The sequence below is a fragment of the Pteropus medius genome, unplaced genomic scaffold, assembly GCF_902729225.1.
Source record: "Pteropus medius unplaced genomic scaffold, Ma_sr-lr_union100, whole genome shotgun sequence".
Lineage (NCBI taxonomy): Eukaryota > Metazoa > Chordata > Mammalia > Chiroptera > Pteropodidae > Pteropus > Pteropus medius.
The window spans coordinates 307,475-335,267 of NW_024343734.1; the positions used below are offsets into that span (position 1 = coordinate 307,475).

At 60.6% G+C, this 27,793-nt stretch overlaps 5 protein-coding genes across 20 annotated transcripts; 3 read left to right on the plus strand and 2 right to left on the minus strand.

Annotated features, from left to right (window-relative positions):
- The first annotated feature begins 6 nt into the window (after positions 1-6).
- On the plus strand, positions 7-5,718 carry DBP (D-box binding PAR bZIP transcription factor). Its single transcript, XM_039868570.1, has 4 exons — positions 7-539; positions 1,416-1,826; positions 3,387-3,598; positions 5,218-5,718. The coding sequence occupies exons 1-4, from the start codon at positions 401-403 to the stop codon at positions 5,431-5,433; spliced, it is 978 nt and encodes a 325-aa protein (XP_039724504.1). The 5' UTR covers positions 7-400; the 3' UTR covers positions 5,434-5,718.
- Positions 5,719-5,889: 171 nt separating this feature from the next.
- Positions 5,890-13,968, minus strand: SPHK2 (sphingosine kinase 2). Of its 14 annotated transcripts, none has more exons than XM_039868553.1 (7): positions 13,853-13,968; positions 12,722-12,876; positions 9,280-9,754; positions 8,346-8,495; positions 8,169-8,263; positions 7,973-8,088; positions 5,890-7,582 (listed from the first exon to the last, which is right to left on the minus strand). In XM_039868553.1, the coding sequence occupies exons 2-7, from the start codon at positions 12,758-12,760 to the stop codon at positions 6,487-6,489; spliced, it is 1,971 nt and encodes a 656-aa protein (XP_039724487.1). In that variant the 5' UTR covers positions 12,761-12,876; positions 13,853-13,968; the 3' UTR covers positions 5,890-6,486. The 14 variants fall into 14 exon arrangements, with proteins under 14 accessions (XP_039724487.1, XP_039724486.1, XP_039724488.1 ...); XM_039868552.1 differs by having other exon boundaries at positions 12,722-12,967; XM_039868554.1 differs by lacking the exon at positions 13,853-13,968 and adding an exon at positions 13,656-13,813.
- Positions 13,969-14,112: 144 nt separating this feature from the next.
- RPL18 (ribosomal protein L18) lies at positions 14,113-17,861 on the plus strand. Its single transcript, XM_039868571.1, has 7 exons — positions 14,113-14,272; positions 15,486-15,572; positions 15,871-15,978; positions 16,375-16,473; positions 16,884-17,007; positions 17,171-17,240; positions 17,744-17,861. Exons 1-7 carry the CDS (start codon positions 14,270-14,272, stop codon positions 17,817-17,819), a joined length of 567 nt encoding a protein of 188 aa, XP_039724505.1. The 5' UTR covers positions 14,113-14,269; the 3' UTR covers positions 17,820-17,861.
- Positions 17,862-18,593: 732 nt separating this feature from the next.
- Positions 18,594-27,673, plus strand: FAM83E (family with sequence similarity 83 member E). Of its 3 annotated transcripts, none has more exons than XR_005654027.1 (5): positions 18,594-20,331; positions 21,284-21,451; positions 21,806-21,930; positions 24,878-25,970; positions 26,697-26,802. XR_005654027.1 is itself a non-coding variant. In XM_039868568.1 (5 exons), exons 1-5 carry the CDS (start codon positions 19,858-19,860, stop codon positions 27,096-27,098), a joined length of 1,617 nt encoding a protein of 538 aa, XP_039724502.1. In that variant the 5' UTR covers positions 18,595-19,857; the 3' UTR covers positions 27,099-27,673. The 3 variants fall into 3 exon arrangements, 2 of the variants coding, with proteins under 2 accessions (XP_039724502.1, XP_039724503.1); XM_039868568.1 differs by having other exon boundaries at positions 18,595-20,331; positions 24,878-25,325; positions 26,697-27,673; XM_039868569.1 differs by lacking the exon at positions 21,284-21,451 and having other exon boundaries at positions 18,595-20,331; positions 24,878-25,325; positions 26,697-27,673.
- On the minus strand, positions 22,783-23,765 carry SPACA4 (sperm acrosome associated 4). The gene has a single exon (XM_039868572.1). The coding sequence runs from the start codon at positions 23,669-23,671 to the stop codon at positions 23,312-23,314; it is 360 nt and encodes a 119-aa protein (XP_039724506.1). The 5' UTR covers positions 23,672-23,765; the 3' UTR covers positions 22,783-23,311.
- Positions 27,674-27,793: the final 120 nt, after the last annotated feature.

Sequence of the window (27,793 nt, forward strand, 5' to 3'; positions counted from 1 at the left end):
CCCCTCCGTGCACACCTCTTGGTGCAGATTGCAGAGCGCCTTCCGTTGAGAGAGCTGCAGAATTTGCAAGAGCCAGGCTCGCCCACCTTGTAGAAGGAGCTTCTTGAGTCCCCTTAAATCCTCGGTTGCGAAGAGCTGACCGCCTGGTTTGATCAGCCCGCGTCGCCCAGACTGCATGGTCTCCGGGGACCCTCTAGAGTTGCACGTTTCGGCACCGAGGACTGCAAATCCCCGTCGCTCCTAGGATTTACTCTGTTCTGGATACTGGAATCTTGCAAGCTACGCTCGCCCGCCCCTGGGCAGACTCTGGCTGGCCCAAACCACAGGAGTGTACCGCCGTCTGGCAGGCCAACTCTTCGCCTCTCCATGAGCTCGTGAGCCTGCGGGCAGGTGCCCGGCGATGTCGCGGCCTGTGAGCGACAGGACCCCGGTCCCCCTGCTGCTGGGCGGCCCGGCCGGGGCCCCCCCTGGCGGGGGAGCGCTGCTTGGGCTGCGGAGCCTTCTGCAGGGGACCAGCAAGCCCAAAGAACCAGCCAGCTGTGAGTTCTAGCCCCGACCTCGCCCAACTCAGACATCCTACTCCCTTAGGGACTCCAGCGCTAAGGGAGGGGGGGGTCCACAGCTACCCTCTCCGGGCCGAGAGTCCATCTTCCCACCTTTATCTAATCATGTACTAAGGTGTTTAGGCCTTCAGATCTCTCAACACCCAGTACTCAAAAGTACCAGCTCTCAAGCCCATCCACCCCGAGGACCCAAGAGCCTAGGCCCCAGCCCCCTCTTCCTTTTGGTTACGAGAGTCTGCACCCTCGGGGTCCAGGGCGGAGGGATGGGGTGTGTCGGATGCTCACACGGTAGTGACACGGGCTTGGGCGGGGCCTCCTGGGGTCACATGGAGTCTAGGGATGAGGAATGTGCCCCAGGAATAGAGCCCCTTCCTGCCCCTTACAGAGTGTGGGGGTGGGGAGAAAGGGGTACAGTGCTGCAGGGAGCGTGGCGGGTGGGTTATAGAGGAATCACAGAGCTGTCATTTTTTTCTCTCACCTGCCCAAATCTCCACCTAACCTCTGTCTGAACTTCCGTCCCCCTTCTATATCTGTGCCCCTTAACGGGTCTCTGTCCCCATCTCTCTCTGCATCTCTGGGTCCCTGTCCTCCCTTCTGAGTTTTTATCCCCCTCTCGGTCTCTGTCCCCCTATCCCTGTCTATACCGCCCCGTCTCTGTCCTTTCTCTATGGGTCTCTCCCTGAGTCTCTATTCCCTCTTCTCTCTGTATCCTCGCCCTCCCTCTCCGGTCTCCCCCGTCTGTCTCCTCCTTCTTTGGATCTCTATACCCCCTTTTCTCTTGTCTCTGACTCGGGGTCTCTTCTTTATATTCCTCTCCCTCCCCACCCTGCCTGGCCTTTCCCTGGCCCCCAGGTCTCTTGAAGGAAAAGGAGCGCAAGGCGGCTCTGCCGGCAGCAACGGTCCCCGGGCCGGGCCTGGAGACGGCGGGTCCGGCTGATGCCCCATCTGGGGCGGTGGTGGGCGGCGGGTCCCCACGGGGGCGCCCGGCGACCGCGCCTGGCCCAAGTCTGCTGGCGCCGCTGCTGTGGGAGCGGACGCTGCCGTTCGGCGACGTGGAGTACGTAGACCTGGACGCCTTCCTGCTGGAGCACGGGCTCCCGCCCAGCCCGCCGCCCCCCGGCGGCCCGTCACCGGCGCCCTCGCCCGTGCGCACGCCCGCACCCTCCCCGGGGCCCGGCTCCTGCGGCTCGGCTTCCCCTCGCTCCTCTCCGGGTCACGCCCCCGCCCGGGCTGCCCTCGGGGCCGCCGGCGGCCACCGCGCAGGTGCGGCGGGGGCGGTGCCGGGCCGTGGGTGGGCGGGGCTTAGGCTACGAGGGGCGGGGCTGCGAGACACCGGGGGCCTGTCCGTGGCATTGGGGCTGCGCGCCCGAATTCTGGACCCCCTAGTTGAGAGATCTCGGGAGAGGAGATCGAATTTTGTGTCCCTTACTGGATCAAGGACTGGGTCCATAGGAAGGGAGGGACTTAGGACCCTAAATTCCAGAAAGCTTGCCCAGCGGGGAGGTAGCGTGGACTTTTCTGTGGGGCGTGGGGACTCGTGAAATCGGGACTGAGAGCCCAGAACACCGGAGTTGTTTACTGGGGAATGGACTGCGCCCCATATTCTGGGCCCGGAGTTAGTGGAACTGAGATAGGACCGGAACTCCTGTGCCCTCTACGGGCGTAGGGGGAGGGCTGGGCACAGACTTATGTTTCCCCACACATAGAGACTGTCAGCTCTGGTTCCTGGGTCCTTCACTGGAGAGGGGCTAGGGCCCCGGGTCCTGGAGGAAGAAGGTCGAGGATCTTCACTTTAGGTTTTCCATTGGGGCGAGGGCCGAGCTTCCTGTATTCCTGGGAGAGGAGGGGCCCCGGATCCCAGAATTGTGTGTACCCCAGTGGTGAGGGGATTGGGGCCCTGGGGAGAAGATCGAGGGGGCCGGTTCTCCTGTGTTCCCTAGAGAGCAGGGGGGACTGAATCTTTGGAGGTTGAGAGGTTCGAGCTGAGAGACCCGAGGGATCGAGAGGAAAGGTGTGCTCCCTCGGGCACCTTGGGGTCGGGCTGCAGATCGGGGATTCCTGGACACACCTGCCACTGGTCCGACCTCCGGGCAGAACCAGGGCCCTCCCCTTCCCAGCCGCACATTCCCGCGCCACGTGAGTCCTCTCCTAACCTCCTCCGTGCTTCGCGCACGCGCGGTCACGCGGGAGGGGGCGGGGCCTAGGGAACGTGAGGGCTCCTGTGGCGGCGGGGGGGCGGGGCGGGAAAGCAGGCGCTGGCACGTGACTCGGCCCTGAACCTGTGTCCTCAGCTGGCCCCGGCTTGCTTGATCTTAAAGGCACAGGCTGCCTGCCTTTCCTCTTGAACCAACCTGGAACCTCAGCTGTTTCCATTTCTCTTCCTTGACTCTTGAGAGCTAATAGTTCTTAAGAGGCTAACTTTTCAGTGCATTAAATTCCTTCCCCTGAGCAGCCAGGGGTCTAGGCTTTGGTCAGGGATTCCGTAAGGATTCAGGCTAGACTGTGGGAAAGAAGCTATCACTGTGATTCTGATGGCCTGAGGTTTTACAAGTAATAGCCCAGACTACTTAGAGCGAGTCAGGTAATGAATGCTTGGGCTTTAGTTTCCCTGTTTGCAAAAGTGGAGTTGGTGCCATGATTTCTAAGCATCTTTGTGGGGTAGGAAATCTTCCTATTTTATGTTAGGGACGTTGATCCCTGGCAAGCTTTATATTAGACCACATAAGGACCTTTCTTATAGTGGATACGATATCTGAGCAGGGGGTAGCCTCCGGGAACCTCCTCTTCAAAATAAATACCGGTGATACATTTTATTTCTCCAAGGCCTGACCTCTCGGGACACACCCAGCCCTGTGGACCCAGATACTGTGGAGGTGCTGATGACCTTTGAACCTGACCCTGCTGATTTAGCCCTGTCAAGCATTCCCGGCCATGAAACCTTTGACCCTCGGAGACATCGCTTCTCAGAGGAGGAACTGAAGCCTCAGCCCATCATGAAGAAGGCGAGGAAGATCCAGGTGCCAGAGGAGCAGAAGGTGAGCGCTGCTGGATGTAGGACACGGGCCTTGGCTTGCACAAGCCCCACAGCCGGGGATGGCCCCTTCCTCACAGGAAGGCCTCGGTTCTCACTTGGCTTAGCGCTCAGGTTCACCTACAGCCAAGGATCAGCCCTCTTTGATCGTGGAGCTCAAGGGGGCAAAGTGTTGAGCTTGATTTTTGAAGACGGTATTATTATTGTAAGATGCAGACTCAGCCGGCCCTGCTAGGCCTGGTGTACAGACCTGGAGCTTTTCCTATCAGCTGGACCGAAAACCCTCTGTGGGGTGGGCTTCAGGCTCTGCTGGGCACGGTTGCTAAGGACAGCATTTCTTAGCAACGGGGTGTCAGTCTGTCTCTTCTTAGCAGCCAACCGGGCTGGGGCTGGTCCTTTGATCTCTGATATAGGACATCCTTTGTGGCTATTGCATCTGCCTAGGGTGCCTGCAGACTTTGCCAGCCCTGTAGGCTTGTTTCCTGGGTCTGGACTGCCTCATTGGCAAGAGGCCTCAGGTTCCCATTAGCAACCAGGGCCACATTCTGATCTGAGGTGCTTTGGGCCATGGCTGCATCTTTTTGACGTTTTGCCTGTCCAAGTTCTGGGGGCTCTCCCAACAAGAGATGCCTGGATTTCTCTCACAGGACTTTGCCATGCCTTCGTATAAGACACAACTACTCCAAGCAGTGAGGACTGGCCTGCAAACCAAATCTTGACCAGTGGTTTCTTCTGGCACAGGGCCTTGTTGTCAGGGACTAGATTTGCCCCAGCAAGCTGAAATAAGGCTTTAATTAGATGAGGGTCAAGAGGCATCTTTCAGAGCTCTGGGTGCACCCTAGTACTAAGACGTGGTATTCCCGTGCAACCAAATTCCAGGACTAGGGCACCCTAGACATAATCATGTGGGGAGCTCTCAGGACAGCCCCTTTGCTAGGGGACAACTCTTTTAGCAACCAGGACTTTGGGCAGGAGGCAGCTCTTTGGTTTCTATTTAAGACCAGTGAGTCTGAAGCCAGCTGCAGGTATTGGGACTACTTAGACCTTACTTTTGTTTGCTGAGGAGGGTTGAGGTTGCCTTAGCAACCAAGTCCAAAGGGACCAGCTCTGGTAGGATTTTATAGAACAGCAAGCCCCATCACTGGGGAGGCTGGACTTTCCTTAGCAACCAGGACCTGGAAAGGTGATGTATAGGGCAGTGTTTTTGACCGGGAAACCTCACACCCTGAAGGTCCTGTTGCTAGGAAACAATCAGCCTTAGCAACCAGGAGCTAACTGCGGGTCCTTTTTCAAGTGAGGAGGGTAGGATTTGCTTTGCACAGTGGGGTCTGTTAAAGCCCAGTTGCTTGGGGTGGGAGGCTATCTCATGTGTTAGCTATTGCTAGGGGCCTGCTCTCCTTAGCAACCAGGGCCCTAGAAGGGCAGATCCTTGGGTACCCATCCCAGGGGGGACCCGGTATCATTTAGGCCCCAGTGCTGGGTAAGAAGCCGCCCTGGAAGCCTTTCAGATTTCCCTGGTCCTCGAAGGCACAAGCGAAGCTGCTCCCTCCACCCCCCCCTTTTTCTCTCGCTGTGGCCCGGGCCCCTCCGGACCTCAGTGCGTTTCCACCTCCGCACCCGCAGGACGAGAAGTATTGGAGCCGACGGTACAAGAATAACGAGGCAGCGAAGCGGTCCCGCGACGCCCGGCGTCTCAAAGAGAACCAGATATCCGTGCGGGCGGCCTTCCTGGAGAAGGAGAACGCCCTTCTGCGGCAGGAGGTGGTGGCCGTGCGCCAGGAGCTGTCCCACTACCGCGCCGTGCTGTCCCGCTACCAGGCCCAGCACGGAGCCCTGTGAGGCTGCCCCACCCCCACACCCGGCGGGGTTCGCCTCTGCCTCGCTCAGACTTGCGCCCTGACGCCCTCTTCCCTCCCCGCCCTGTGGCCCACGGGCCGGCCAGCTGGGTACCCCAGGGACGTGATGATGCAGATAAATACATTTATATTTTTAAGAAAAAGCGAGCCTTCCCCCTCCCTCGAGGGAGCGGGGAGGGGGCTCTGTGTGTGCCCCCGGCACGTCGGGGACCCCACCTTCCCACCGCCTCCGTCAACACGATCCTGAATAAATCTTAATAACCCCAGAGCCAGCTGTCGTGGGGGAGGAGGCAGCTCCCTGGCCCCGGTTCAAGGCCAGCGGGTCACACTGGCCGCAGGCCGTGGGCAGGTCTGGGCTTCCCGCAACGAAAGCCAAGAGCTGCTGTCAGTGCGGAGTCTGATCACTCCCCTCGGCTACCGGATGGAGGAGGTGGCGAGGTCTGAGGAATGAAGCGACTGCCTTTATTGCATAGACCTTTTCAATTGCTTTGAAGATCGGGGTTCGGGGACGCACTGGAGACGGAGGACGGAAATGAACTTCCCCGCCCACACCCGCGGGGCGGGGGTGGGGGAACTTTAGTGCAAATCCGAGCGTCGGCCGGGGAAACCTGCCCCGCCTGGGCCGACTGGCCAGTTAAGTGGAGGCACCGGAATGGCCAGGGCGAGCACCGGGCTCTGACTGGCCAATTAAGTCCTCTCCCAGCCCGTACGTTCCAGGTCCCGTCACTGGACGACGCGTTAATGCAGCTCCGCCCTCAGCCGACCCGGCCTTCAGCGAGGGTCAGGACTGAGCCCCCTCCTCATTGGTCAGGCACTCTACCTTCCAGGGAAGCCTACTTATCTGGGACCCCGACGGTCTCCATCCTCTGAAGTCGGGGAACCCTCCAGCATCACCTCTGACACTCTGGGGGACGGGCGCAATCCTGAGACAGGGTTAACGTCCCTGCACGTGAGGACTGCCCCCTAACTCTAGCAGCCGTGCCCCGCCCCTTGGAATGTAGGCCCCGCCCCTGGCGGGCTCCAAGCTTCGTTAGGTTCAGGGATTCCGCCCAGGGCAGCCCGGAGGACCCGTGATTAGGGTCCCGAGGCCCGGATGCATCTGCGCCTGCAGCGGCCCGTACTCCACCTGCTCCCCGTCCACCGTGAGCACTCCGCGAGGCGTGAGCGGCTCGAGGCGGAAGGCACGGGCCGCGGCGTAGCCCAGCTGCGGGCAGCCCAGGCTGAAGTGGCTACCCCTTTCCATGGCCAGGAAAAGGCGCAGCAGCATAGCCCGCGAGATGCCACTGCGCACCCAGCACAGGTGCACCAGGCCGTCGTCAAAGCGCGCGTGGGGAGCTGCCACCATGTCAGCACCCAGATGGCTGGGTGAGATGGCCAACATGAGCACAAAGTCCCCCTCCAGCGTCACCCAGCCTGGGGGCAGTGGGGTGCCCAGAGGAGGAAGCAGGTGGTCTGGTGGGCCCCCAGTAGAGATGGCTACCGGGTCACCGTCAAGGGTGGGAGGCAAGAGCCCGAAGGATGCTGGCATTTCCGGGGACCCCTCGGTGATGGGCGACAGTAGAGCGGCCTTGGGAGAGCCAGGGGGCGAGGGCAGCAGTGGGTCTGGGGACAGTGGAACATCCCCAGCCCCACCCCAGTCCGCAGCCAGCTCTGGGCCCCCACCGTTGAGGGCCAGGATGGGCAGTCGTTCGGGTGAGCCAGGGGAGGCCAGGGCAGGCTGAGGAAGGGGCAGGGGCAGGTCAGACACAGAGCGATGCAGGGGTGAGTGGGCCATGGGTGGGACTGGAGCTGGGACCAGGGTCAGCTCTGACTTGGCCCGGGGCAGGCCATGGGCAGTGGCGGGCGAGGCAGGTTCCACAGTGGCAGGGAGGTAGGAGAGGCGTCCGCAGTAGGTATGCAGTGTGGCGAGGCCCAGAACCGTGCCCAGAGTGAAGCGGGCACTGCCCAAGGCCCTGAAGCGCTCGCTCTGGATGTCCACATCTGACACAAAGCCCCAGGCCACAGACAGGAAGGAGAAACAGCGGGACCCGGAGGCCAGCGTCACAGACATCAGGTCCAGCGGGCGGCCACCACCCCGGCAGAGCAGCAGGGAGCAGTTGAGCAGCAGGTCAATGCCTAGGGCCGGCTCAAACCTTCAGAGCCAGAGAGAGTCGACACAGTGAGAATGTAAACAGACCTGGGTGACAGACAGCGTGGGGAAGGGAGGAGAGACACATGGCCTGGGGACCAGGAAGGCCATGTCCCTGGGCCCGCCCACAGCCATTCGGCCACCTCCAGGTGGACTCTCCTTACTGGGCCAGGTTCCCTTTCAATTCTTCCTCTCCACAAGCATTCACTGAGTGTCGCCTGTGTTCCAGGCACAGCTTTCTAGGCACTAGAGGTACAGCTGGGAACAAGACCAGCAAAAATGCCAGACGGATCGACCTGACGGTAGACTGGCAGACGGGGAGAGGAGGGGGAGAGGTGCCGGGTCCCGGCTGGCCCACCCTCAGGCTCACCCGCGGAAGGAGCGGTCCACCTACCCCCCATGCTGGTTCACGGCTCCAGCCAGTGCGTTGCCTGAGCCACAGGGGAGGATGCCCACGGGCGTCTTCACAGCCTCTTCCCAGTCGGGGCGTTCTAGGAGTCCATTCAGCACCTGGAGGGCCGGAGACCAGACACCTGGGTGCTGGTCCTGGTCTCCAAAGTCCCCCCAGGGCCAGGGGGCTCCTGCCCTACCTCATACAGCAGCCCGTCTCCCGAGACCGTGACGATGGCATCCCACTCGCTCAGGCTCAGCCCCTGGACAAGCTCCCGGGCGTGGTTCTGTCGTTCTAACGTGGGGAACCAGGAGGTGAGGCAGGCTGTTACCCCCCCCACCCCAGCCCCCACCATCCATCCTGATGCCACCCTTACCTGTCTGGATGAGGTTGAAGGACAGCCCAGCTTCAGAGATCATCGGCAGCACGTAGTTCTTACACCACTGCCAGGCCAGGCCCCGCCCCCCAAAGGGATTGATCAGGAGGAGCAATCGGGGCGGCCTTGGCAAAAGCTGGGCGGTGATTTCTGCAGAGAGAGGAGAAGGGGTCCACAAAGGCCAGGGGCCCAGGCTCCTCACCCCAGAAACAGTAACCGCAGACAGCACGAGGGCTGGCACCGGAGCCTCATGGGAGTTCAAAGTTGTATTTCTCCTGGGCCTCACCTGTCTAGGCCACCCCTTTCTCCCAGGTGCTGAAACAAAGGGCTTGGGTGTCTAATCCCCGTTCCCTCTGGACCCATGTGTGGGAGAAGGGAGGAGAGCTGTGGTTTCCACTTTCCTCACCCTGAACACCTGCATGCCAAGATCAGGTTGCTTCACTGTGCAGACTCCCACCCCGTCACCACCCCTTAGGGCCGGCCCCCAGGCAGCCCGCAGGATCCTGGAGGATTGAGGAAGTCCCACCAGATGAGGACACTTAAATCTACCTTCCTGCCACCCGAGAAGCCTTTGTGCAGGCCTCTGCCTGAGAGCCTTCTCCAAACCCCCACAGGCTAATGTTTTAGATGCCACCTCTAAGTGCCCCGGGTGGTGACTGATCACGTCTCAGTCTGCTGCTCTCATCAGCCCGAGTGCCTCTGACTCATCTGTGGTCAGGACCCATGGAAGTGGGGGGAGGGGACGGGGACAGGAACCCAGTGAGAGGGCAGCAGACACACATCATGTTTCTCAGCCTGCGACTTTTCCTCCTGCGGCCCCTCCCTGTCTGCTCCCACCCGTCCGACAGACACGCCACACACATGCGGAACAGTGGAGGCAGAGATGCCCAAAGAGGGAGCTCCGCGGGGACCCGAAGGCGGCCCAGGGGCTCACCGCCGTCCCCAGGCAGCGGCAGTCCCCGCAGCAGGCACGTGAGGGCGGTGGCCCAGCGCTGGGCCTCAGCACGGTTCCCCTCGTAGGTGGCTGCGCCATCCGCACGGAAGGTGCGCGTGGCTCTGCGGCGGCCCCCGCGCCGGCCCCTCGGGTAGGTGTAGATGCGGAAGTAAGCTGCTGAGTCGGCGGCGCTGCGGCTCCGCAGGGTGCAGCAGCCCGAGACCTCGGCCAGCAGGACCAGGCCACCCCGGGGCCTGGCTTCAGGCTTCGGGCGCAGCCGCTGCACGTGCAGGGCCTGTGGTGTGAGAGTGAGGGCGAAGCGTGGGCCTCGGGCTGGGTAGGAGCCAAATTCGCCATGCAGGACCGGGGTGCTGGCAGCCAATGGTGGGGATGGTGGCGGGGCCATGGCCTCGGCCCTGTCCAGGGCACTCCCAGGCCTGTGGCCCCAGCTCCAGGTCAGCTCCTGGTCCAGCCTCTGTGGGGAGGAAAGAGGGCAGGAGTCAAAGTCTGGGACCTCCATGGCAGCTGGAGGGAAGCAGGGGCAAGGCCTGTGGACAGGAGACAATGAGGGGGATCACAGGTGCACCAGAGACAGACAGGCCCGGACAGGTGTGGGGAGACCCTGAAGATACGAGAGATCAGTTGCACAGGAAGGCCAGAATCTTGGAGGGTGTGCACCCAGCCATGCAAACATTCATTCATTAATTTATTCTCCATATAGTTACCCAGTACCCTCTACGTGCCAGTCAGTGCCAGGCCCAGCAAACACAGCATGGAACAAATCAGACAAAAATCCCTGCTTTCACGGAGTCTATAGTCTAATCAGAAGACAGAAAAACAAGATAAAGTAAAATATCGTGTGTTGGATGATAAGGGCTTTTGGGGGAAATAAGGCAGGGCAGAGAGATCAGGATGGCGGAGATAATAGGAAGAAAGAGACATGCAAAGACACAGAAAAACGACACACGTCTCCAGACAGAGAGAGTAACAAGAGAGAGACACTCAGACACAAAGGAAAAGAGGGATGAGCCCTGAGAGCCAGAGAAACCCTGAGAGAAGGAGACAAACAGCTTCAATGAAATGAGACCTAGGACGATGAAAGATACCTAGGAGAGTAAGCGTTTAGTGCTCCGGGAGACCCTCTGAGGGTCAAAAAGACGAGGGAGAAAAAGGCAGCAGATAGGAGAGGCAGGAGATGTAAACACCAAGAAAGACTAAGGAACGGATGTGACACGGAGGGGCTAAGTGGTCAGAGCCAGAAGAGCCACATGCAGGCACCTGCAAGGGTCAGGGGCCAAGAACTGAACTCTGAGGACTGACCTGGGCGTCTGTCTGGCCGCCTGCTCTCCAGGGAAGGGATGGGAGCCGCACCAGAGGTCCCCTCCCCAAAGGCCCTCCCCCTGTCCTCTGCCCTGCTATTGCCTCCTCCTTCCTGCTCACCTTTGTTCCCCACTGCCCCACCCACCTAGCCACCCGCCAGTCCTGCCCCTGACCTCCCCCAGGAGGGGAGCTGCCCCAGATACACCCCCATAAGTGGACGCTCCCTCAAGCCCCACTGCTTGCTTCATATCGGGCTTAGACACAGAGCCCTAGATCTCCCCGAGTCCTGGGCCGGAGCCTCTGGCCTGGTCTCCATTCTCTCCATTTCCCAAGTATCCCAGAGCTGGACCTGGGTCTCTATCCATAGGTCCCCTCAATCCATAACCCTGAGTCTTTGTCTCGGGTTTCCGCGATCCCGGGCCTTCACCCACCACCTCCGATTTCCACAACCCAGTCCCAGACCTGGGTTTCCATTCCCGGATCCCTCAGTCCCGTTCCTGGTTCTCCATCTCCATCCCACATCCCTGGTACCCCAGTCCTGCGCCTGCGTCTCTCCGTTCCTCTTGGTCCCCTGGTTTCCCAGACTCGGGTCCCTGCCCAGCCCCCGAACCCTCCTCACACGCCGGGTCCTCCTCCAGGCTGCCCCTCAAGTCACCACCAACCGCCCCCAGCTGACCCAGGGGTGTGGGGGGGAGTGTGCATCCGCTCAGCCAATGGCCGCGCGGCCAGCCTGAGCCGCACCAATGAGTGCGCGCGGGGGGCGGACCCAGACAACTCGCGAGTTTGGCGCAAGGGCCCGCGCCGGGAGAGCCGGAGAACTGGGCGGGGCATCAATCTCGCGAGATCAGTCGCCATTGTAAGTCAGGGAACACGCGCAGCAGAGGCGGCACCGTATCCCCACGACCAGCGATTATATCGCCATCCTTGTTGAGGGCAAGTGGGCAGGTCCCAACCATCGGATTTATAAAAGAGAGGGGGCACGATGTCGGTCTGTAGCTGCAGACAGACTGATCCCAATGCAGGTAACAAAAACTCAAAGTTATGCAAAGGGACTTAATAAAAGAGGCCTAAAGAAGCAGAGTCAGAGGCAATAAGAGACTTGGAGAGTATTGTCTCTTATTCAGATAGAGCCAGAGAGAAAGATGCAGAGAAAAGCAACGATACGAAGACAAAGTAGAATTAAGAATGTGCGAGGTAAGGATGCAAGAAAACCCAGAAAATTAAAGACATACAGAGAGAGACGGGGACAGACACTAGAATGAAAACCAGGGAGAAGAGGCTCATGAATTCACAAATTATCGATTAGCCATAGGAATTTAATGTACAGCATGGAGAACATAGTCAATAATGTATTAACTCTGGATGGTGGTGACAGATGGTAACTAAACTTGTGATCATTTTGCAAATGTATACGAAGTCGAATCACGTCGTACACCTGAAATTGATATAATATTGTATATCAAATTTTTTCAAATGTCAGACAATTTATTTTGGGCTCAAACTACAGCAGAGGCAGGATGACATACACATCTGCCTAGTGAATGACTCAGTTACATGGCAAGACAGAGACACAAGGAAGGATGGGAGAAACAGTATCAGAGAGACCTCTAGATCAGGAGAGACGTAAGGAGAGAATGTTGGAGGCCCAGAGACTGAGAGGAACTGAGACGAAGAGACAGAAAGCAAAGATGTTGGCAGATAGACAGAGAGAGGCAAAGACATGGTGAAACCCAAAGAAATCAAGGCAAGAATAATATCAGACCTAGAAGCAGGCAGAATTGTAGGGAGAAACACATGCATAAGGAGATAAGGACAGAGCTTGCTAAAAACAGTTAAATGGAAGAAGTTCATTTATTGCCAAATAATGTACCTTGTGTTTAACTCAGAGTAGCGACAGCACCAGGTACGTGCCAAAGAAAGACTCAGAGAGAGAGGGGGACAGAAACAGGGAAACGCGGCACCTGAATTTGGGACCCTGGCAGACAGAAAGGCAGATCTACCAATTAAAGAGGCTGGGACACAATAAAGAGACCAAGTCACAAGAGACAAGGGGAACAGGGACAAGGAAGATGAGTAAACTGTCCCATGGTACCGTGATCTTGACTTTCAGAGGGACTCTTACCTGGTCTTGCTGCTCCTGTGCTTCAAAGTGTCCATTCATCTGCTGGCCCGCTGCTGTGTTACCACATCAGCAAGACCCTGGCCCTATGCTGGAGGCCATGGGAGGGTGGTGTGGACAAGGAGTCAAGCTTCACTGTTCAGGCCTGGCCTTTGGCTCTGTGGGGACGAGGTGAATAAGTCAGAATTTCAAGGGCAGACTACAGGAGACCAGGCTGGATGTGCTGGAGGCCCAAGGGGCAAGGGCTCCCTGGGAAGAGAGAAAAGAGGTCAGCTTTGTCACTGCCCCAGCCAGTTCATCTTGTCTCCTCTGATAAAAGCCAATAAACAGGGATGGGCCCTCATTTTTCTTGAGCACTTACTATGTGCAAGACGCTGTAGTAAGCATTTTTAGTAACCTATATAACGCTGAAAGACACCCTGCGTGCCAGACCTATCGTCATCCCTTTTTTGTAGATAAGGAAAGTAAAGCAAACAGAAGTTAAATGACTTGCTCAAGGTCACACTGTTATTAAGCAGCAGAGCCAGGATTTGAATTTGGTTACAGATGGCATTGCCTTCTTCCTATGTTTCGACTCCTCCCTGCTCTCATCTTCCTCCTCTTTCTAGGTCTCCTCACCCCCGGGGTCTCTATCCCCCCCACGCTGGGTCTCTGTCCACTTCCCCTCTGTGTCTTCATTCCTCCTCTTCTCTGAAACTCTCTCTCTTTCTAAGTCTCTCCAACCCTTCTTCAGTTTTTACCCATCCCCTCTCTCTACTACACTCTCCAAGCCCGGGACCTCAGCGTGCCTCCCGTGCACTCCAGGACCGTGCACATCTACCACAAGGAACCCGCTGGGCCACTTGATTCTCTTTGACTGGGGAAAGCAGCCCCGAGGTGACAGAGGCTGAGAAGGGGTCAAGGCAGAGCCATCTTAGGGCAGAGGGAGAAGCGTGACCTAAAACGTTGAAATCCTAGCTGCTATAGACTGGGCTGCTGCAAGATCTCGAGTCAGACCGCAAGAAGGACTCCTCGACCAGTGCCCTCGCCCGGAAAGCGCAGCACGAGATAAGGTAGAGATCAGCCTAATAGAAAGGAATGCGGTCAGCGGTTTTCCGAAGGTCTGGGTTTGTCCCGCCTGCCCCGCCTCCTCACCTTCAATACCCGGCCCGCCCGGTCCTCCAAAAGCCACAGAGAGGCCGTCGGCTTCGGGCCAGAGCGTCACCGCGCGACAAGGCCTCCTAGCTCCGCGCGACATCTCTCTCGCTCCCAGATCTCTTTCTTCCGGAAGAGTATCGAAAACGGGGACCGGGGAGGGCCAGAGAGGCCCCAGACGTGCTGGCCTTTCCCTCCTTGACGTAGCCCCCTTTCCTCTTTGGTTGTTCCCCAACACCTTATTCGGGAAAAGCCCATCTAGCTGGCGGTCCGATTCACCATAGAGAGACCCGCGTCGCGCTAGATCGCCGCGTCGCGGCCTTGTGACGTCACGGAGGCGCCGCTCGCGGAAGGCTTTCCCCGCCCACCCCGGCTCCGTTCTCTCTTTCCGGACCTGGTGGAACAGAAGGCGCCATCATGGTGAGTGCGCTTCGCGGCGTTCGGAGCTCGGCCATCCGCCGCCATCCGCCGCGGTCTCGTGCTGGGGCCGCGCCAGAGGGAGGCAGGGGTTCCGGGGGTGTCTGAAGGAGGCGATTCCCGTGGTGGGGGGCTACCCGGGGGACCCGAAGACCAGCATGGGTCAGTCATATCAGTCTTCAGCCCCTCCTGTATTTTCATTATAACGCCTATTGAATAGCTGCCCTAATTAAGGTACCGGGTGGCTGAGTGATAACGACCGGCGTCAAAATTCCGGGAAGTGGCGGAACCGGGATTCGGACCCAAGCGCTGGTCCCACAGCCATTTTTACCTTTGCTGCCTCTACCCAGAGTTGTCACTCTGCATCCTGGAAAGTTGGGTTCTGGGGGGTGTCGAGCGTCCAGTGCCCGGGTTTGGGGGACAGACAGGCCTTCGTGTGAGTCTCAGCTCCTTGCCCACCCGGAGACCTTGCTTTCCCAGCCCGTGCCTCACTTTTTCCATCTGTTCATTGGGGACAGTAATTGTCTCGTATATTTGAGTTTCGGAAGAAAGAAGTTGTAGGACATATTCGCCATAGATTTTTGCAAATGTTAAGTGTTAGTTCAGTGGGAGCTGTTAATAATTAAGTACTTTACAATGGATAACGTAGTCTAAACAGCCTCAGGAGAGCAGGCAGGCAGGGAGTGGAAATGGTGAGCTTCCCAGAGTTTTCTTAGCGCTAAAGTGGGAAACTACCTCATCGGGTTGGTTTCAGGCCGTGCATAAAAGATCATTGTAAGACTGTTTCTGTACGGACTACTTTCTAAATAAAGGTTCGTTATTGCTTAGCGTCTGCCCTTGGTGTAAATGTTTTTCGTCACCCTCCATGTGTGGGAGCAAGTACTGGGAACTTAAACACTTAGATTGTTGAAAAATACGACTTCTGGAGTTAACACTTTTTGTGGAAATCATTTGACGGCTGCGTTAAACCGTTTCGAGGTGCTGTTTTCTCATGTGCTGAAGACTTTGCATATAGAATTAGCCTCTTTTTGCAGAGGGGTCATTTGAGGCCCAGAGTATCGAAGTGACTTCTAGAGGCCTCCCGGTGGTTGGACTGTCTCCTTAGAGCCTGGAGCTCTAGCTCTGTCTGGGAGATAAGTGATACTTGAGGATGGTCAGGGGTGAGTGACCCAATAGATCACACGCAGCCACCATGTCTGTCCCCTTCACCCTGCAGGGGGTCGACATCCGCCACAACAAAGACCGAAAGGTTCGGCGCAAGGAGCCCAAGAGCCAGGACATCTACCTAAGGCTGTTGGTCAAGGTGAGGAGGGGGGCCTGAGGCCCTTGGGCAGGGCCACCCCAGCACCGCAGCTCCCGGGGGCTCGCAGGACGGGGTCTGCCCCAGAGCATCTGGCAGTTCAGTGTTTGCAGCCTCGGGGCTGTGCACAGCGAGGCTCTGGGGAGGGACCCTGACCCAGAGGGACCTGGGCCAGCTCTCTCCCTAGAGCTCGGTGGGATGGGGGACAGCCAGGAGTCATTTGGTTGCCGGTTCCTTAGAAAGTTGGGAAGGGGGAGTGGGCCACCCCGGGTTCTCATTCCTCCCCCTCCCCTCCCCCCAGTTGTACAGATTTCTAGCCAGACGGACCAACTCCACCTTCAACCAGGTGGTGCTGAAGCGGTTGTTCATGAGTCGCACCAACCGGCCGCCTCTGTCCCTTTCTCGGATGGTGAGGGTCTGCTGGGGGCTTGGCCAACCTGAGGGGCAACTGGGTCGGGTGTGGAGCTAGGCACCGGGAGGGCGGGCGGGCTTGGAGCTCCGACTCTCGGGCTGTAGCCCTAGTAGCGGGAATGTCCATCTGGCCTGGCCGCCTGCTTGGTTTTCCTTTCCGTTGTGAGGTGGGGGTGGTTCCAGTGGCGGTGTGAGCGCTTTCTGAGGCTTCACGTCCTAAAGTCGTACAAGTCAAGGAGCAGCCTGCTGGCACGTCTGTGCTCGCCTTTTCTCTGGAGGTTCCCCGGGCCTAACCGGGACAGGGGGGCAGGTTGGCTCAGGCACCACCATTGGCCCTGGAGATGCCCGAGCAGTGGGGTCGGCTTTAAACACCAGACATGCCTCTCCCCCAAAGATCCGGAAGATGAAGCTTCCTGGCCGGGAGGGCAAGACCGCCGTGGTCGTAGGGACGATAACGGACGATGTGCGCGTCCAGGAGGTCCCCAAGCTCAAGGTGAGTGGGCAGGGGCCCAGCACAGGCCAAGGGTGGAGTCGAGTGGACCTGGTTCGTCCTTGGGTGCTGGGCCCTCAGTCTCGCCTCCCTGGGGGCTGCAGGCCTGTCACCCACATTGCTGAAGGTCGTATCCCTGGGCGGGCCCCTTCTGGGGCCTTGTCGACGGTGTTGGCTCTTGAGCCAGACAGCCTGGATTCAAATCTAGATTTCTCCGTCGCTTTGTCGCCCCTGGACACAGTCCTGGATCTCTTTATGCCTCAGGTTCCTTACCTGTAATGGCCTTGGGTTCTTGAAGTGGTAAAAACGGCTGTCATCAGCTCAGGAAGCTCTCCTAGTAGGTGGGGGTTACCAGGCCGAGCTGGGGGCTGTGCAAGGGCGCTTTGACCACACTTGTCTCCCATGTCCCGCAGGTGTGTGCACTTCGTGTGAGCAGCCGCGCCCGGAGCCGCATCCTTAAGGCTGGGGGCAAGATCCTCACCTTTGACCAGCTGGCCCTGGACTCCCCCAAGGGCTGTGGCACCGTCCTGCTCTCCGGTGAGGGACACTTAGTGGCGGGTACCCAGTGCAAGTCAGCCTCACCTTCCCCCAGGGGCTTCTCCCACCCCCACCGTCACAAGCAGCCTGAGCCCTAGAAAGGGGCTCCTTGCAGGAGATGTGGGTGCTGGGCGACTGCCTGACCCATCCCTCCCTTCCCCAGGTCCTCGCAAGGGCCGAGAGGTGTACAGGCATTTCGGCAAGGCCCCTGGAACCCCGCACAGCCACACCAAGTGAGTATACCCAGGCCTGGCTCCTGCGGGACCCTGCCCTGCCCGTCTGGCCTTTGCCTTGCTTCCAGCTGCTCTGTTTCTCACTAGTTTAGCCTCATGCCTCCTTAACCTGCCCCCGCCGTCCCCCACCCCCCACACCCTGCCATCATACCCACTTTTTTTAAGACGTGGCTTAAAGCCGTGCTGCTCAGGGCATCGAGCGTCCTGTGCAGCCAGCATTACAGGTGCAGGCTCTGTTTAAGGTCGGCTTGGCACCTTCTAGGTGGGGCCTGCATTGTTCCCAGCCCTGGGGCATTCAGGGTAACGACTCCCAGGGCCTGGGCTCTTGGCATCTTCACTTCCTGTACTGCCAAGGCTTTTACAGCAGCCCACTTCGTGTCACCACTGACGTTCCTTGGTGTCCCTGTGCTACTGTTAGAGCCAGCATCATGCTACTCTGAGTCCCCAGTATGCACTCAGGCCCTTACCGGGGCACACTCACGCTCCTTCCTTTCCCTTCACAGACCCTATGTGCGCTCCAAGGGCCGGAAATTTGAGCGAGCCAGAGGCCGTAGGGCCAGCCGCGGCTACAAAAACTAACCCTGGATCCCGCCTTGTTATTAAAAAGATTTTGGACGCTGACGGTCCTGTGTGTGTATTATTGGGGCACAAGATTGGGAGGGAATTACAGCCTGTGGGCCAGAATGCATTTGGCTTGGGGAATTGCACACCAAGCACCCATCTCTATAGAGACCAGCCCTTCCAGCAATGGAGGAGCTGGGCAGAGGCTTCCAATCCCAGGTGCCTGCCCATCCCTCTGCCTCAACCTGCAGGCGCCCTCTGGCGGTCTAGGTGTGTGCTCTGCTGTGTATTTGGCTGGATGCACCTGTTGGGACCCTCCTCCCTGCGGTCCCATAATGCAGAAGCCCCGCCTCTTTCCCAAGAGCCAGGTGTCAGGTGATTTCTGCACCTGCTTAAAGGACCGAATTTCCTATTCTTTCCAGGCCAGCTCCGGACTGGGTGGGGCTTGGACAGGGCCGCCCTAATGGCTGGATGGGTGTGTGGGAACAGGTGAAGCACTCCCCCTTCCCACGAAGCCCGAGTCTGGTGGGCTGCTGGCCTCTTGGGCAAGGAGCCCCGTGAGCGTGTGCTCCAGGGTTGGGAGCTTTTAGTGCCGGGGGCCCTGCACCCCAGACCACGTGAGACCTGCACAGGCCCTCCCCTGTGTTTACACAAGGGGCTGGGTTCCCTGGATCCCAGTCTGAAACCTGATGAATGAGGCCAGACTACCGGAAGAAGCACAGAGGAGAGGAGGTCTCCAGCCCCCCGACCAGACTCTTCCGGAAAGGCAAGAAGAGGGGAGGGGGTCGGAGAGCTGGGTGGGCGGGAGGGGATGGGGACCGGCCTTACTCCTCTTCCTTCTCTTTGCAGGGCCCCGGAGGAAGGGAAAACCTGGGTCCCAGGATTGGGAGGAGGGGCTGCTGGGTTGCACGGACGGGGTCCCGAGGTTGGGTCAGGAGCCTCAAAGGGGAAGTGATCCTTGAGGTTAGGCCATTAGGAGTAAGTGGACAGTCAGCAGGAGATAGTGGGATTCAGGCCAAAACCCAGACCGAGGTTAACTCGGCCAGGAATCAGTACAGGTCAGAGCAGCCGTGGGGCAGCCGGTCCCAGGGCCGGTGAGTTCCCAGTGGCCAGTGAGTCAGGCCCTCGTTCTGGACGGGCTGTGGAGTTTACCAGCTGGCTCCATGGTAATGACCCCCCGCCATGGAGCGCAGCCTCTGCTGTAGCGGCCTGAGCCGGGGTGCAGGCTCAGGGACAGGGTCCTCCATCCGCAGAGGAGATTGACCCCATCCCGGAGCTGGGTAGGGCGGTGCCAATGCTGAGAGCTGGAGCGTATTTCTTCAAGCCAAGAGGAGGGCCGAAGAGGTGGCACCCAGGCTGGCCAGCTGTCAGGAGACAGAGCTGGGAGCTCCGCGGGGCGGTCAGATATTGAGATTGTCGGCCAAAGCAACCCATGTCTTTCAGGCAATTGGAGAGACAGCCGGAGAGGGTCAGTTAGACGTGCTGTCGGCCAGGGGCAAACGGCCTGCTCATTTGGGTCAAAGACATTCGGGTGGTTGCAGACAGGCAGGCAGTCTGTTCCCTGGAGACGGTCAGGCAGCCGGCTAGACCTGAAGGGTCCTGAGCCCGCCGAAGGGTCAGCTGGGGCCTTGGGGCATTGCATGGCCAGCAGGCCGGAGCTTGTCGTGTGCTGGAGCAGAGATGGGCAGCTGACAGGTCACAGAGTTTAGAGACTGTCAGGTGGTCAGTGTAGCCCACACACAGGGCCAATCGTGGGTCAAGCAGCCCATCAGAGACACCTGGTGGGAAGGTCAAATGGCCGGCCTGTCACCGCCGTGGCTGGAGGTTGGCGGGAGGTCGGCCTGAGCAGCCCACGCATCGGGCGCTCAGTCATTCGGGTACCTTGTCAGGACAGTCAGAGACAGCATTTGAGTCATTTGGGCTTTCTCAGGGCCCTAGAAGCCTTGCATGGCCGCATAGAGTCGGCCTGTCAGGAGCCTGGCCAGATGGTCAGTGCCCCCGGACGCGGCCAAACTCCACACACCCAGCCTCAAGGCTCTCCCACCTCGGGGCCCCGATGGCGGCCTCCCAGCTGGCGGCGCTGGAAGGGGTGGAGCCGGGGGCGGGGGGCCCGGCTCTGACCGAGCGCAGCCCCAGCTTCCTGTACTCCGAGGGCCAGCGGCTGGCGCTCGAGGCCCTGCTGAGCCGGGGCGCCGCGGCGTTCGGGGCGTGCGTGCAGCGCGAGGGGCTGCAGCCCTTCCTGAGCGCGGACGAGCTGCAGGGCCTGGCGGCGGCGGCTGAAGACTGGACGGCAGCCCAGCGGGAGCCCGGCGGGGCAGCAGAGGGAGCCGACGCCACCGCTGGAGACTCTGGCAGCCTGACTTACTGGCCGGGACAGTCCGAGGAGCCGGTGCCCACGCTGCGGCTGGGCTGGCCGGAGGACTCGGGGTGGAAGGGCATCACACGGGCGCAGCTGTACACCCAGCCACCGGGCGAAGGCCACCCTCCCCTCAAGGAGCTGGTGCGCCAGGAAATCCAGGCCGCTCGCAAGGTGGGGCCCCGGGGGCAGGGGGGCTCGGTGTCGGTTCCCCAGACCCAGACCTGGGGGTGCGCGTCCTCTGGGGCCGGGGCACTCTCACCCAGGCCCTCTTGGGACTTTCAGAGCCACTCCCCTGGAGCCCCGGAGCCCACATGTCCCAGGCCACATCGTCATCCTTAGATATGAGGGTTCCCACCCTCTCCCCAAGAGCTGGGCCCTCTTAGACATCCATGCCCCTTGGACCTAATTATGCCCCACCCCACCCCATGCCAGGCAGGTGTCGCCAGGAAGGGCCCAGACGGCCCCCGTGCAACCCCCGCCAGCCCGTTCTTTATCTAACGGGCTTCTCGTCTGCCAGCTCCCACGCTGAGGGCCTCACGGGGGTTAAGGTATAATCCTCACCAGGGCCCTGTGAGCTTGGGACTTGCTATGCCCATTGAGGACATGGGGAAACCGAGGCACGGGAGGTTAAGTCTCTTGCCTGTAAGTGGCCGAGCAGGGACTTGAACAAGGCCACCCGGCCGGTGAGTCCAGGCTCATCACCCCTATCTTTCTGCCTGCAAGATCCAGGCCCCCTGCACCCCCAGCCCCGAGCTGGCCTTGGTGGCCTAGAGGGCCAGGCCTCCCACCCTGGCGCCCAGGACTCCCCTGAGGACCCAGGTGTGTTGCCAGCCACAGCGCTCTGCAAAGGCACCCAGCTCGCCAGTCTCAGCGGCAGGGCTGCCGTGTGGTGTCACAGCTCTGGGGACACCATTCACCATTGCAGACGTGTGGTCACGGTGACAGTTTTCCAGCAGTCAGAGGCCGGGGACTTCAGGGAGGGCCGCCTTTTCCCCATTCGCATGGAGGAGTCATGTGAACATCCCGTGGAAGCCAGGCCTTTAAACTCCACCCCCAGGGCCCCACCCACTGAGTATCCCCCCGAGCCCCAGGCTCCACCCACAGCCCCTCTCCCCACCCCCAGCTGGTGGCCCTGGTCATGGACGTCTTCACTGACCCGGACCTGCTTTTGGACCTGGTGGATACCGCCACCCACCGCTGGGTGCCCGTCTACCTGCTCTTGGACCTCCAGCAGCTCCCCGCCTTTCTGACGCTGGCCCAGCAGCTGGGGGTGAACCCCTGGGCCACTGAGGTGCGGGCCTGGCCAGAGGGACCTCCAAGTTCCCATTGCCCTAGCGTGGGGGGCAGCAGAGGCAGACCCTTCCACAGGGTCCTGGGCCATCGAGATAGATGCCAGCTGAGAGGGTCCCCTGAGATCGGATGCCCAGGGCTTTGGGAAAGCCAGGGTGAGCCTTCCCACTGGGGTCCCCTGAGTTGGGGGAGTCCTGAAGAGACCCCTGAGGCCCGAGACCGGTGGCTCTGGGGAAGCTAAGACAGACCCTCCGACAGAGTCATGGGCCCCCCAGGTGGGACAGGCCTGGAGGGTCCCCCAGGTGGAGGCCTGTGGGGTCGGCCTGAGTAAGGGTGTACGCCCCCTGCCTCCCAGAACCTGGACGTCCGCACGGTGCGAGGCTGCAGTTTCCAGAGCCGCTGGCGACGGCAGGTGAGCGGCCGCGTGCGGGAGAAGTTCGTGCTGCTGGACGGCGAGAGGGTCATCTCAGGGTCCTACAGGTACGGCCCCCTCGACAGCGCCCGGCACCCTGTCCCCGACTCCCCCTCAGCGTGCTCACAAAGCCGCTGGATCCCTTTCCCAGCCTTTCCTTCCCCTGCTGCTGGCCTGTTTAGTGGCCTGGGGCAGGTCTTCATCTCTGACCCCGCAGTTTGCGGGTCCGCAGTTTGTGGGAGTTTCAAAACCAGGAGGACTTGGGGTGCAGTCCCAGGTCCACCTGGGGTGAATGACACCGCCTCTCGGAGTGTCTGGTGTGCCAAGTGGCCGGGTCTTCAGACTGTCTGATGTCCCTCCTCTGCTCTCTTTGGGGTCCGGCCAGCCCTGGGCCCGGACTCTGCTACCTCTTAGCTCTGTGACCCTGGGCCTCCCCTGCTCTGAGCCTCAGTTTCCCCATCTGGAAAGCGTGAATAGTGGGTACCTGTACCTCACCAGATCTGGGCACGTGGACTCAGCCCAGACGGCCTGGGTTCAAATCCAGCTCCGGCAGTTACTAGCTGTGTGACTCTGGGCAACGACGTCACCTCTGTGCCTCCGTTTTCTCCTCTGGAACGGAATGACATGGTCAGCGCCTCCAGAGCCATGTTTCACCCCCATTGGGGCCGATGACTGTGCGGTGGGGACTTTCCTGGGCATCATGGGACGCCGGACTGCACCCCAGTAGATGCTGGTAGCTTCCCCTTTCCTACTTACGACAACCCAACCTGTCTGCAGACATCACCAGGTGCCGCCCCCACCCCCACGAGGCCTGCCGTCCTAGACTTGGGTTTCAGCCTTGAACGAGGCCCGGAAGCACCGGCGGACTTGGGAACACACAGCTTTCCGAGAGCGAGCCGCCCTCACTCAGCCGGGCCGGAGTGGGGCCAGGGGAGGCGTTTCTAGGAAGTTCTCAGCAGATGCTGATGCTCCCGGTCGGGGGGACCACACTTTGAGAATGAGCAGAGCAGTGTGGAGACCGAGATGTTTCAGAGAGAGACTCTACCTTCCTACCTGCACACGAGGATTGAGATAGTGACGTCTGGCACGTAACATAAGAAGCGCTCCGTAAACACCGACTGTTGTTTATTAATGTTATCATTATTATTACCATATTTCATCAACCCTAGGAGCCACAGACAGAGGGAAGCATCTTCATCAGTGTGGAAAGATCCGCGTCTTAGAACCAATGAAATGCAGAAGCTTTAGTCAAACCCGCCACCAATCCAGACCTCAGGGTGCTTCGCGGAGCCCCGGGCTCCTGGTGGACAGCCCTAGAATAGAGAAAGCCAGGGCCACAAGAGGTTGTCCAGAGCCTCTGGCCATTTAATGGGGGAAGAGGGTGGAGGCAGGGGGCACGGGGAGCAGCGGAGCCGGGAGGCGGGTCCCAAGCCCTGCCCTCCATGTTGGTCACAGCAGACGGAGCAGCAGCAGCAGAATGCCCAGTGCCCTCCGGCTGCCTGCAGGGTTGGGGGCCCTATTACACAGGTGGCCAGAGCAGCAGGTAGAGATGAGGCTGTAGGTGACGCCCTGGTAGGTGACAGGCTCCTCGCGGCCGCACAACGTGGATGGCAGGCAGCCTTTGTTGATGATGGGGCCAAGGCCCGGGGATGTCCCCGTGCCCGTGAAGCAGTCCTCATCGTCACCGCAGTGCATGTGGGTGCCGGGGCAGCTCGAGGAGTCGGTCAGCTCACAGAACACACACTCCTTGGTGCCCGTCGTGCCGCGGGGCAGAGCCGTCACCAGAAGCAGCAGCCAGCCGAGGACCATGGTGGCCTGGCGGCGGTGACAGTGCCCAAGCCAGGCCGTGGGCTTCTTGGGCCTCCTGGAACTGCTGAATGACACTCCTCACGCCCACGAGACGTTTGCCCTTGGTTCTGGCCTCCCGGGGTCAGCACGTGGGGTGTCCTTGGTTCCGAAGTCTCCGTGTCCCTCTCAGGAGCTCCGTCGTGACCACGGCTCTCGAGTCTTCGGGTCCCAGAAACTTCCGCGGGGCGGAGACGAGCCAGCGGCTGCTGCCTGACGAGAGCCTTTGTGGAATGGGGTGACCTCACAGACCCCTCAGAGTTCCCACTGGCCGCTCCGGTGGGCGAGGTCATAGGTGGGGGAGGGGTGTCACAATCTGAGGGACAGGCTGGCCGGGGAGTGAGGACGTCACCACCCCTCCAAGGTAAGCGCACTCGGCCCACACTCACCGGCCTGGCACTAACTTGTCCGCTCGGCTGGGTGCTGGGTGCTGGGTGCTGGGTGCCGTGCCCCCCGAGGCACAATGTCCACGGCAAACCAGGGCTCGGGAAGGGAAGGTGACACGTCCTGGGATTAGAGCCCGGGTCCTCTGGATTCCAAAGAGAGCATTTCCTGAGCACCCGCCGTGCGCAAGACCCACGCAAGGCACTCTAACTCGCAACCACGGTGGTGACAGGATCCAAGGGCGCCGCTCACCACAGCTCACAGGCCGTCAGAGCTGGGCACACGCCAGGCGCCATGCAGGGCGCTCGACCACCTTCCCTAGTTCGAATCGTCCTGTGTCGGTCCCCCTTCCAGACGGGCAGACAGGCACAGAGCAGGCACCGCCGGAGCCTGGCACGCAGCAAGTGCTTATGAATGGCCGTCATCACGGGAAGCGGCTGAGTCTTAAAACAGCCCCCGTGGGTGTCGGAAGGTGAACCCCATCTCTTTCCAGGCGGGGTAAAACTGAGGCGTCCCTCAGTGGGGACGGGTAGAGCCCAGGTTTAAACCCGAGTCTGAGTCCACATGATAATTTCAGCATCTTAAAGTGTTGTGCTCACATCAGCCCTCGGGTGGTGACCTCGGTGGCTTCCATCCTCCAGAGAGAGATGTCGAGGGGTGGCAGGACTTGTCCGAAGCCACGGTCGCACAGCCTGCCCCAAGACCAGGTCGGGGGCTGGTGGCAGGAGCCGGCCCAGGCCCCTGGGGCTGCGTGCAGGTCCTGACACCTGTCTCCGTGCCACCCAGCTTCACGTGGAGTGATGCACGCCTGCACCGCGGCCTGGTGACCCTGCTGACCGGGGAGATCGCCGATGCCTTCAGCCGCGAGTTCCGGACACTGTACGCAGCCTCCTGGCCGCTCCCTCCTGCACCCACCCCGGGTCCCTTGGTCAGCACCCCGGGGGTGCTCCAGCTGGCCCACAGCCCACACCACGTAGCCCATCGCCGCCCTGTGGCCCCCGTGTCACCTCCGCCGCCCGACGCGTCACCACTGGCCCAACGCCTGGCCGCCTGCCGGGTCTTCCAGGGGGACAGGCGGGAGCCCCCGGCCATGCCAGGGCTAGCACTCAGCGACATCCTGAGGAACGTCCAGCGCACCCCAACCCCCAGCGGCCCGCCAGCCCGGCCCAGCCGCTCCCTGTGGGACCTGAGCCGCCTGTCCCAGCTGTCGGGCTCCAGTGACGGTGACAACGAGGTGAGCCTGAGGTCGAGCCACAGGGCTCCGGGGCGTCCGCTGTTTTCTGAGGGCCTACTGTGTGCTTGGCCCCGGGGAGGCGGGAGAGCTAAGCTGCTCACCCGAGTTTCTAACCGCACCGTCCGTTCCTTGTACCCCTACTGTGTGCTGGGCGGCGGGGAGTGCCAGGTGGCACAGGGCAGAGTCCCCGAGGGCCTTGCGTGCGAATCCGGCCGTGACATGCCGGCTGTGAGAGCGAGGGGTGGGACGTGCCTTCTCTGAACCTCAGTGTTCCCATCTAGGAAATGGGCCGGGCGGTCGCCCCAGCCTCGGTTTGGTTTGGACGAGGGGTTCCACAGAACAAACCAGAATAATAATCGTTCTCGTGATACGTTCCCCACGTGGGATTTATTTGTATTTATTTCCTGACGTCCTCCCCCCAGCTCAGGGAGGCCGTCCGCTTATCACGCCCATCTTCACGGATGGGAAAGCCGAGGCCCAGAGAGGCGAAGCGACTCGCCCAGTGTCAGAATGGCTGTCTCTTGTGGGCACAGCCACGTGTCCGGCCCCACGCCAAGCCCGTTCGCACAGGGGGTTCGGCCTAGACTTAGCCGCACTCCGAGGAGATGGGTGATATTCCAGCACCTCCATCTACCCATTGCCCAGGTGGGGAAACTGAGGCACCGACAGGGATGGGAAGCCAGCCCTGGTTGCCTCCCTTCCTGGGCTCGAGTATCATGAGCTCAGAGGGGGCCGCTCCCCCCCAACCCCCTGCAGCTTAGACGCAGGGCTCCAACATGGCCTGTCCCAGTTTTCTGGGTGACCCTAGGCGGGGCCTCCGTGTCCTCAGCTGTAAAGTGGGCTGTGGAGAGGATCACACCCGTGCCATGTGGGGGAGACAGGCAGACTCGCCCCCAATGCAGGGGGACCGTCCATCTGTGAGCTGTGCCTGCTCCGAGCCTCAGTTTCCCCATCTGCTAAGTGGGAGCTAGAAGCCTCTCCTGAGGGTGAGGGAGAGAGAAATTTCTCAGGAATCGCCTCCCTCGGTTCCACAGAAGGATGGGCAGGGCAGGGACAAGGTCCTCGCGTCCACCTGGTCCTCAGCCGCCCTCACCCAGCATCACCTCCCTCGGCAAATATTTGCTCCCCTGTGCAGCTGCCAGCTGCTTCCTGGTCCTCCGCAGCCGCAGAGCTGCAGAGGGGCACGCAGCTCCTTGTCCCCTCTAGAGGTGTGGGGATCCCAGGCTTCCCTCCTCACATCTCCTGGTTCTAGAAGCTCAGGGGCCTCACCTTCCTCCTCCCTGACCACTTCCTCTCCCCTTCCACCCTCTCTCTCCCTGGCTCTGGGCCCCCCGGGAACCTGCCCTCACCTCCCTCTCTTTCCCTCTACAGCTCAAGAAGTCCTGGGGCTCCAAAGACACCCCAGCCAAGGCCCTGATGAGGCAGCGGGGTGCTGGTGGGGCCCCCAGGGGTGAGGCCGGCCCCCCGCCCCTCACCTCTGCCCGCCGCCTCCGCTACCTGTCCCCCACCCGACAGAGGTTTGGTGAGGATGCTGCACCCAAAGCCCCAGAACCCAGAGGTGGCTGGCAGCCAGACTGGGCCCCCCGGGCGGGACTCGGGGCAGCCGTGACGAGAGCCAAAGCCAACTGGGCTGGCCCGACTGAGGAGATCCGGGCGACAGTCCTCTCGAAGCCCCTGCCTCGCGGTCGTGTCTCTGGCCTCAGAGCAGAGAAGCAGAAGGATTTTTTTCCCCCGCTTATTCCAAAACTCGGGCAAGCCCCAGGTCCACGCTAGACCTCAGTGTCACGGTCTAGAAAGTGGGCGGAGCTCCGGGCAAGCCGGGATCCTCAGACTGCAGACAGCTGGTTCCCGCCACCTCCACACCTGTCCCAGGGGAGGCCTGGCTGAGGGGCCCCCACGCTGGACTGTGTGGGGTGAAGATGGGGCGTCTCTGAGACAAGACCGGGGGCTTCCTGACCCATCTGCTCAGGAGTGTGGATAAACTGAGCTTGGCCACGGGGACTGGACCCTGATCTGGGGAGTGGAGCTTGAGTAATGAGGGACCGGAGGTGGGTGGGGACACACACACCTGCGTGGGGGAAGGGGGTGGAGGGAGGAAGGCCCCGGGGCCATGGAGAGGGACCCAGCAGGCGCCGGGGCTGTTTTGTGGCTGCTAAGGGTGAGTTGGAATAAAGCTCAGAATAAAGCTGCTTCGTGCCTGAAACTTGAATTTCCACAGCCTAGAGGGAGACCCAAGAGTCCAGCCCCTGTCCCCTCCGTCCCCAGACCTCGGAGTCCCCGGCCCTCCTCCCTAGGGACCCAGGAGTCTGGGCCGCAGCACCTTTGCCTCTGGGCGGGGCTTCTGAGTCAGCCACGCCGTGGGCGTGCGGGGTGGGGAGGAGGACCGCGCCCTCCCGAGGCCCTGGGCGTGGGGTCCCCTTGCGGCCCCCCGCCCGCCCTCGCGCGCCCCCCGCTGCCCACCAGCCGCA

Excerpts from the sequence above, each read along its gene's own strand:
- DBP (XM_039868570.1), top strand. The coding sequence starts at position 401 with ATGTCGCGGCCTGTGAGCGACAGGACCCCGGTCCCCCTGCTGCTGGGC. Across the intron at positions 540-1,415 it reads GCCCAAAGAACCAGCCAGCT|GTCTCTTGAAGGAAAAGGAG; the intron begins GTGAGTTCTAGC and ends CCTGGCCCCCAG. Across the intron at positions 3,599-5,217 it reads AGGTGCCAGAGGAGCAGAAG|GACGAGAAGTATTGGAGCCG; the intron begins GTGAGCGCTGCT and ends CCGCACCCGCAG.
- SPHK2 (XM_039868566.1), bottom strand. The coding sequence starts at position 11,121 with ATGTGGGATGGAGATGGAGAACCAGGAACGGGACTGAGGGATCCGGGA. Across the intron at positions 8,089-8,168 it reads GAGACGGGCTGCTGTATGAG|GTGCTGAATGGACTCCTAGA; the intron begins GTAGGGCAGGAG and ends CCGGCCCTCCAG. Across the intron at positions 7,583-7,972 it reads GCCGTGAACCAGCATGGGGG|GTTTGAGCCGGCCCTAGGCA; the intron begins GTAGGTGGACCG and ends CTGGCTCTGAAG.
- RPL18 (XM_039868571.1), top strand. Across the intron at positions 15,573-15,870 it reads ACCTAAGGCTGTTGGTCAAG|TTGTACAGATTTCTAGCCAG; the intron begins GTGAGGAGGGGG and ends CCCTCCCCCCAG. Across the intron at positions 17,241-17,743 it reads ACCCCGCACAGCCACACCAA|ACCCTATGTGCGCTCCAAGG; the intron begins GTGAGTATACCC and ends TTCCCTTCACAG.
- FAM83E (XM_039868568.1), top strand. The coding sequence starts at position 19,858 with ATGGCGGCCTCCCAGCTGGCGGCGCTGGAAGGGGTGGAGCCGGGGGCG. Across the intron at positions 21,452-21,805 it reads TGAACCCCTGGGCCACTGAG|AACCTGGACGTCCGCACGGT; the intron begins GTGCGGGCCTGG and ends CCTGCCTCCCAG. Across the intron at positions 25,326-26,696 it reads CCAGTGACGGTGACAACGAG|CTCAAGAAGTCCTGGGGCTC; the intron begins GTGAGCCTGAGG and ends TTCCCTCTACAG.
- SPACA4 (XM_039868572.1), bottom strand. The coding sequence starts at position 23,671 with ATGGTCCTCGGCTGGCTGCTGCTTCTGGTGACGGCTCTGCCCCGCGGC.